This window comes from Medicago sativa, chromosome 7 (assembly GCF_051527215.1).
Source record: "Medicago sativa cultivar Bolivia chromosome 7, Bolivia_mono, whole genome shotgun sequence".
NCBI lineage: Eukaryota > Viridiplantae > Streptophyta > Magnoliopsida > Fabales > Fabaceae > Medicago > Medicago sativa.
This window is the reverse complement of record NC_140755.1, coordinates 9,436,022-9,445,505: the sequence shown is the minus strand read 5'-3', so window position 1 is coordinate 9,445,505 and position 9,484 is coordinate 9,436,022. Positions and strand designations below refer to the sequence as shown.

General features: G+C 29.7%; 1 protein-coding gene across 1 annotated transcript; it reads left to right on the top strand.

The window, feature by feature from the left end:
* Positions 1 to 5,834: 5,834 nt before the first annotated feature.
* Positions 5,835 to 8,988, top strand: LOC146904069 (transcription factor PRE6-like). Its single transcript, XM_085727202.1, has 2 exons — positions 5,835 to 6,326; positions 8,578 to 8,988. Exons 1-2 carry the CDS (start codon positions 6,201 to 6,203, stop codon positions 8,731 to 8,733), a joined length of 282 nt encoding a protein of 93 aa, XP_085583328.1. The 5' UTR covers positions 5,835 to 6,200; the 3' UTR covers positions 8,734 to 8,988.
* Positions 8,989 to 9,484: the final 496 nt, after the last annotated feature.

Here is a 9,484-nt window from a genome sequence, read left to right as displayed (position 1 = left end):
AAGTTTTTAACTTATAAATAATCAATAAAAATAAAATATATAAGGGGAATTAGTCACTTTAGTCCCTGAATGGGAGAGGATTCGTCACTTTAGTCCCTGAATGAAGAGAAATTGCAAAACAGTCATTGCATGGTCAATTTCAGGGACTAAAGTGACTAACGGAGTCTACATTTAGGGACTAAATTGACTAACGAAGTTTGCATTCAGGGACTAAATTGACTAACAAAGTCTACATTCAGGGACTATTTTGCAATTTATCTGCATTTAGGGACTAAAGTGACGAATCCCTTCCGATTCAGGGACTAAAGTGACTAATTCCCCAAATATATAATGAGCATAATCATTTTGGGATAGGTATTTTACTTCGAATTTACCATCCCTTTAAAATATTTAATATTTTTTATAATATTGTTTAAGTTACAATTAAAAAGGTTATTAAACTCCAATAAAATATGTACAATATTTTTTTGTTTTTGTTATTTTAGCGTAATTTACTTCACTAAAATAATTAGGCACACTAATAATGTCCTCCATGATCCGTCCATGACCTTATAATGTTTTTTTATAAGTTAATCCAAGTAGCTTTTAACTTTTTTTTTTTTTTGAGCAAAGTACCTTTTAACTTAAAGCTTATAGTTTATCATCATTTGTATCATTTTATATTTATAAGTTAATCCAACCGCTAATTTTACTAAACACTATAAATCTAATATGCGAACTTATCCACTATAACTAGTTTATTAACTATCCGTTATAAACTCAACAGTTATACATTAGCTTATTGATTATTCACTATTTTTTACTAAACAAAACCTTAAAATTCTTTTTTGCTTGACCATGCTAGCTAACAGCAACATGTCTGAAAGGAGAGTAACGAGTATCAAGACAGTAACTTGTTATCTCATGGTAGTTAGAGGTTTGAAGTACAATCACATGGAATTCTGTGAATTATGGAGAAATTTTTTTACATGTAGTCCCTGCATTGTATAGAAGAGGGTCAGTGTTTTGGAGTCACATGGTTGTGCTTATAGAAACACGTACATGAAGGTCCACTTTGTTAGGTTAAAAACAAGCACGCTGTTATAATCGCACTCGAGATCTAACCCCAATTTGGGAACACACGCGGAAGAAGAAACCTATACCTAGAAAAGTTTTAGGTAAGTGTTCAACATCAACTAGTACAATCTATAAAGTTTCAGATTTTGATTACAAGTGGCATTTAGGGTGGGTAAAAGAAAGAGTTTCCCACCATGAAAAAGTTGATTTTGATCATTAGATCAAATAGGAACACTAATCATACTATGATCTACCCACACTATATTTTTCTCAATCTGTCTCCAACCTCACTCACCTCACCATTCTTCTCTCTCCTCCATACCTCCATTCACCCACCACCACCAGCCACCATGAAACCACAACCCATTTTCATCTTCATCATGTTGTTCTTAAAAAAAAATACCCAGAAAATTAAAATTAAAGATTCAAAAAAAATTCTTCACGTGCTTACAATTAAGAAACATGCTTTTTATGGAACCAATTATCAAAACCAATCTTCATGAGTTGCAATCTAAAAAAAGTTAAAAATCAATCTTCATAGCTTCAATCAAACCTGTAAGAATCGATAATCAATATATATGTAGTGACCCATTTGAACTAAAATTAAGTACTCCCTCCGGTCACTATTATAAGCAAAAATCAACTTTTTAGGTTCATTCATTAAGGGTCCGTTTGTTACGGATTAAAATAAAAGTGATTTTGATATAAAATATTTTAGAGATTATAAGAAAAATCAGAATCTATTTTGCGTTTGTTTACTGTAACAAAAATCATTTTTTTAAACAAATAATCTAGTTTGTTTGGATACAGCTATATAAAAGGGATTTTTTGTTATAAAATTAGTTCAATCATTTAAAATATATTTTCTCTCTCCTCTAAAAAAAATCTATTTTATTTTAAGCTGCCCCTAACAGCTTCTCATTTGAAGCTGTTTTTAGATTATTTTTAGATTCTGATTTTTTTTAAAATCTATAACAAACGGATACAATACTCTTAAAAGTGATTATTTTTTTAAAATAAGTGATTTTTTTTCTTAAAAAAGCTATAACAAACGGGCTCTAAATGTTGTATTTAGTCTATATTATTGACCAAATACAATGATTTTTGCTTATAATAGTGATCGGAGGGAGTAGCACACAATAAATATTACAGTAATATTATAGCCCATATTTGGATTATCACATCATGAAATTTTTGACGAAGGAGGGATATAAATGGGGCGCTTGAATGATTAAGAGAAATTGGAAAAGAGAGATTGAGCTAGGTGCGTCGGATCTGAAGCTTGGTTTGGACGAGAATGGAAGGAACCGGTGGTGAAAGTGGCTGTAGGTGATGTTGCGGGTGGTGGAGAGCAAGGAGGAGAGATAAGGGTGGGTGGGAAAAGATAGGGTGTAGACAGTCCATAATAAAATCATTGTTCCTTTACAATCTAATGGTAAAATGTCAACTGATCTGTGGTGGGAAAATCTTTCCCCTTCCCACCCTAAATGCCACCTGATTACAAGCTTACCGTTTTTTTAGAAGAGACTTTATAACATTACATTAGATATGATAACAGTGATATATGACGGTACATCAACACAAGTGTGGGAGTTACTTTAAAATGAAGTTACCTCTAACAATGTATGAGCAACCTTATTTGTTTGCTTCTGAATAAATTCAACATGACAATTTTCAAAAAAATAATCTACAATTACGTTTACATGCTTCCATAACAACGTTGAATTCCATAATACGTCCACTACTTTTATTAATAGTCAATCATTTTTTTCAAATCAAGATCGAAATCGACATTTGGTAACCGTAGTTCATGAATCCATCTAATAACATGATATAAGCCAAACACCTCCCCTACATCTACCGAGCATAATGGAGTAAAGTAAACCATAGAATTTTAACGAACACATAGCTGCCCTCATTATCACGAGTGCACATACCAATTCTAATTCTATTGTAGGAGGAGGAAAAAGAAGCATAAAATAAATTACATTTATACTTACCTTGAATTCTTATAATGTTTTTTTTTTATGCACATGATATTTGGTTTTGGTTTATTTTTTATTTTTAAGGAATTTGGTTTTGGTTTATATATAACCAAAAAAAACACATTTATATAAACAATTTTTTTTTTCGGGGTTGTAATAAGTTTAGCAGTGAAAATCACACATACTAAGTGGAGATAAGCGAAGTATTGTGAGTTCAACCTACAAACTAATATTTCAAACATTTTTACGTGTTATATTATTGTATTAATTTATTTTCAAATAAAATCACATTTTAAATGAGTTTTAGCTACGGCGTATCGATACCCAACCAAACTTTAGGTTTCTCAAGAATTTACTTTATTTTGAGAGAGAGAGAGAGAAAAAAATACAAAAAAATACATTAATCATGAGGCGGAGGTAGAAACTAATAGAAAAATGCTAATAAGTAGCCATAGGACATAAAAGACATTTATCATGAAAAAGAGGTAGAAACTAATAGAAAAATGCTAATAAGTAGCCCTAGGCAGCGGCGAAGCTAGAGTCATTTATACGAGGGGGCCAAATACAAAGATTTTTTTTAGGTAAAGAAATTTTTTTTTTTTTAACGTTATATATTAAATTTAAGGGTTAAATATGCTTAATCTCTATAAAATTAGGCTTCATGAGTCAAATATATATATTCATAATTGGATATTTGAAAATAGACTAACAATTTCTTTTTCGATGTAAATAAATAAACTATTTGTATTAATCTATCGTCCATTTTGTTTGACTATTGATAATTTTGATTGCTAAAACTACTCTCTATAGTTGTTGTAGAGACCGAAATGTCAAAATAAGACAAATATGTTTATTAATTAAATATTAGTTTGTTAATCTTTTTATTTGTGCTAATATTTTGCGAATAAACTTGTTTGAGGTGGCCAAAAATATATTATTGAGGTAGCTAGCTAGGATAATACACTTAATCATTCAATGAAAATACAAATTTTGGGGTAGCCAAAGCTACCCCACCCTTCCACAAGCATTCGCCCCTGGCCCTAGGGCATTTGTTTTTTTTTTTTTAAGGAGCCCTAGGGCATTTGTTAAAAAAAACTGAATGTGAAATATAATATCTTTTTTTTTTTTACAAAAATAGGGCATTCAATTCCTTGAAATTTTTAAAAAATTATCTTTTCCACATAAAGTTTATCTTTTATTTCTTTTTTGTTTTCGTATGTCGTTAGAGCATTTGTTACACTACAAGAAAGAAGTCATTTAGCTTCAGAAATTTTAACCAAGACCATTTCTTATGCTAATAGCGTCTACCAAAGTATTTAATAGACATTCCAACTAGCTTAACATCCCTCTAAAACAAGAATCAGCTGCATACATACTCATAACATATTAATAAAAAATATACATCTAGCAATAGGAGGCCAAACCTTACCCAAAGAAAAATAAAAATAAAATAAATCAAGGAAAATAAAAAAAAAAGGAAAAAAAAAAAGAAAGAAAAAACTAAAGGAAAATATAGGAAAAAGGACATCATTTTAAATGATGAGATGATGCATCTGTAGAGCGGGATATTATAGTTATTATTTGTGGTTATGGATTTTATCATTATTTTTTTTAGTTAAAATTTTACATACATAAATTGCTATGACATATATATAATGAAGTTGGAAAATGCTATGCGTTGCGAGAGATTTCTTCACGACAACCTCGCAAGAGAGCAATTAAGTGCATGTTCTCTACTAATCAACACCAACATCACTCCTTCAGTGTTATATTTAAACTTTCATTATATTAGAATGAAAATACATTCACATCCATGGTGAAATTATGATCGAACAAATTGGGATGAAAACACGTTCTCATCCATGGTGAAATTGGAACGAATAAAATTGGAATGAAATTATAAATAAAAAGGAAAAAAAAACTCTGTAGCTTAACTCTGTAGCATTATATATGGTGTGGTACTGTTCTCATCCAGGACTTGAACTCGTGATCTTTCAGTCACATGACAACAACTTTATCAGTTGCACCAAGGTTACCCCTCATGTATGATTTTGTTAATAATTAAATAAAATTAAATGAAGATAACAATCCTACCCTTTTATCATCGTTAGCTTTAAAGTGAAAGTAAGGGCTTTTAGTGTCCAAATAAAAAGGTGTTTTGTTAAACAACACCTTCACGGAAGTGAATGAGTATATATATATGGGTAGTGTTAATTTGTGCCCTAAGGGCACAAGTTAAAAATCTAAAAATGGAATTAAATCCTAAATTATGTCTTGGAAATATAAGATTTTAAATTTTTAGAATGTTGAATGCGCAATTTTCAACAAAATATTTCTATCTTTGGTTTCTTAACTTGTGCCCTCAAGGCACAAGTTAACATTTCCCTATATATATATATATATATATATATATATATATATATATATATATATATATATATATATATATATATATATATATATATATATATAGGGTTATGATAGAAGACACCTTTTATGAAGGTGTCTTTTATCAAGTTACTTTATGAGCATTTGCGAAAAGACACCAACTTACTTTTAGGAAGGTGTCTTTTATCAAAGTTATAACTAAAAAGTGAAAATCACACCTTAAGGTGTGACTTGATAAAAGACACCACCAAAAGGTGGCTTGTAACATAACCCATATATATATATATATATATATATATATATATATATATATATATATATATACATGGAATAAATTTATGAACCGAACCGAACCGAGTCAAACTAATCATAAATTCATAATTCAATTGATTTGAGAGTTTGGTTGATAATTTCTCCTCCCTAAAATTCACACCTAGGGAAAGCCTAGTCCACTCCTTTTCCAAAGCTAATTGGCCAAATGTTTTCTTCCCTTCCAACATTGTTGTCTACTTTACTGTACTCTCTCTATTGTGGTCCATCCTTTTCCTTCCTTATACCTCTTTCAACACTTTCTCCATTTTTGCATACCATATATCATATCTTACACCTCTTTATCTACTCCTTCCATTCCCCTTCCACTATATATATAGCTTGTGTCGTCTCAATCTTCTATATATAGCTTGCTTCATTATATATGTTATAGCTAGGAACAATAATTAAAGCACTTGCACTTTGAAGAACCCATTGCACTAATTTAGCTTAATTAAGGATATGTCTAGTCGAAGGTCAAGGCAACAATCAGGAGGGTCTACTCGGATTTCTGATGACCAAATCATCGACCTTGTTTGCAAATTGCGTCAACTTGTTCCTGAGATTCGTAACAGGCGCTCTGACAAGGTACTATAGCTATTTCAATCACTCTATAGATACACACTATTCATAAGGATAAGGATGTTAAAGTTATGATTATACTCCTAATTCAAAATATTTGAAGTACAAAGTCCTAAAATAATACTCATTCCGTCCCGTTTTAAATGACCTAATTTTAAAAAGTGTATTATTCATATAACATGATTTGACCTCATTTTTCTATTAATACATAAATACAAAATATAGCATATAAGATCTTGTTGGATTCGTCACGATGAATATTTTCAAAATATCAAATTTTCATAATTTTTTCTAATAAATTATTAAAGATATTTAAGTTAAAAATTGTGCATTGGCATACGTGACATAGTCAACTAGGTCACTTAATATGGAACGGAAGGAGTACTATCTTGATGTGTGGAGTGCCCTAAAATGATACTATCTTGATGTGTGTTTAACATGAACCTTTAAAAAAAAGTCTAAACGTGGATTTTTTTCATTTTTAGAACGTACTAAAAATATGACCGTTCACCGTTAGGTCAGATCCATATTAGATAACGTCATATCTTAACTATAATTTCAAGGTGAATTGAATTAACAATCTAGTCACTTAAATTAATTTAGTGTAGGCATATGGTTAACCAAATGTTGCGGATGTATGAAAATATGAGTGCCCATAAAAGATTTTCTTATTAAGTTTTACTTGAATGTTTTCATGCAGATTAGAAAAAATATAAATAAATGAAATAGTGTAAGATTTTTACAAAATTATTGTTATTAATAACCAATGATAGTAAGGGGTGGATATCTCAATTTGGCTTGAACTAAAGATTAAAAAAAGTTGAAATAGTCAAATTGTAACATAACAACTATTATAACAGTCTCCTTCAAAAAAAAACTATTATAACAGTCGTCTATCCAAAATAAATAAATAACCAATGAGAATGGTCAACATTGTCATAAATATACAGTGAAATTTAATGAATTTGAGAGTTTTATATATATATATATATATATATATATATATATATATATATATATATTAGTTCATAGGTTAAAAATAAAATAAATAATGTTACATTAAAACATAAAATAACACTTATTTGGGACATTTTTGTTTTGCCAATAAAATACAGCACATATCAAACTTAGGCTGAAGTTGGTTGGGTGACTAGGTCATTGGTTTATAAAGTTATAAGGACACCTCTTGAAGAAACTAGGTGATATAACTTGTTTCGTGTGTGTGTCCATATATATATATATATATATATATATATATATATATATATATATAAAATCACATAAACAAAATATTAATTGTACTTACTTAAGCAATAGAGTAAGATAATGGTATGAATCTTTTTTGAGGAATAATGGTATGAATCTTGAAATTAGTTTCTATGTAACTATGCTGTACAGAGACTCGTAAGAATAGTCTGCGCAATATGCAGAGATACATTGATTTATTAAAAAAAAGTAGACTCTGCATCGACTATATGATATATATACTCAGAACTGACCCCATGTATTGAAGAAGAAATTCCAAAAGTACAATACCAAAATCTATGTCCATAACTTTAAAGGGTTTACATTGATTGGTGTATATATTCACATTTACACACATAGACAGACATATGTATTATTAAAAAGACCTTAAAAATGAAAATATATGCATATACATTCGTTAAGAAAAATAATCCAATGCATGCTGCTTCTTTATCCTTACAGATAAACCGTCTTGAACTTCATTCTTGTCCCTTTTTTATAAGACATTTTAAATTTTCATTTGTATTAATTATTTCTCTATAAACATACTTCTAAATACTAAAATAATTATGTCCTCCAAATAGTAAAGTTATATAGAACAAGACAAATTGTCAACAAATATATTACTATAGTCATTTTTTTTTAAGAAACCAAACTAAACCATCGAAATTGACGTCAGGTAGAATGTAAACTTGAAATCTTGAGAGAAAGATACTCCAACGTCCCAAGTAAATATCACAAGACTAATCCAAGTTTTTTTTTTCGTCGAGATTCAATACATAGGGAGGAGGTAGTACGATAATAATAAAGATCAAATGGTTAATTTTGACCGACTCATGGACTCCAAATAAAAATGCATAGTGCATGAGTATTGTTACCAACATGTTTTTAGGTGACCATGTGTGATGTTTTTTCTCTCACATTTTCAAACTCTTGCTACCACACTAATTAATTTCATATGCAAAGTACGGCATGTGTAGGTAACCGATACTGACATAGTGGATGCATGCAGGTACCAGCTTCTAAGGTCCTACAAGAAACCTGCAACTATATCAGAAACTTACAAAGTGAGGTTGATGATTTAAGCCTAAGATTGTCTCAGTTGTTGGCCACAATTGATTCTGATAGTGCTGAAGCTTCAATCATTAGGAGCCTACTTAACCAATGATGAATTAATAGTTTCTTAATTAAAGTAGATCACATTTTCAATTTTCAATAAAAAATTTAGTACTTGCATGCACAATAGCTAGCTACATATAATATGTGCCTCTTTTTGAAGGCCAAAAATGTAGCACTTGTTTGATTTCTTAATGTTCTCAATTTTGTGATAGTGTAATGACTTCAGTTGGATAGAGGTTTAAGATCAGATTAGATTTGTAAGTCATATATATTATCTATAAAGTTAATTTGTTTTTGAGTTTAATTTTGGTACACTTTTAGTGTAAATATTTATTTGTTGTTAAGCAATCGCAATTTTTTTAAGAAGCTAAATTAGCTCACCCAAATTAACATTGAGGAGGAGCATACTTTCAGGTCTCAAGTTAATACCACCAAACTAACCTAAATGGGTTTAAGAAATCACAATTAATTAAACATGCAACACATAAGTCTCTTATACAAAAATAGACTCTCAGTATTAAGGTTTCAAATCCAAACATCTTCCGTATTATCCTGCAAAGTAATGTTACTTGGAACAATTTGTTCCATCAACGATTTCTTTGTTTGTGTGGAGAATATTAAATGATTGCCTTCCAACAAAAATTAATTTAATCTATGGAGGGGTGCAAAATTTAGCATTATGTTTGTGTGTGGAAGGAAGTAACCAGAGATGGACACAAAAATAAATTTGAAGCGAGGCAAAAAATTTTGGTGAAGTAAATTATACTATAAATAACATATGTATTAGTCGTAACAACTAA

Coding starts and splice junctions, on each gene's coding strand:
- LOC146904069 (XM_085727202.1), top strand. CDS start 6,201: ATGTCTAGTCGAAGGTCAAGGCAACAATCAGGAGGGTCTACTCGGATT. Junction 6,327..8,577: donor GTAACAGGCGCTCTGACAAG/GTACTATAGCTA, acceptor GGATGCATGCAG/GTACCAGCTTCTAAGGTCCT.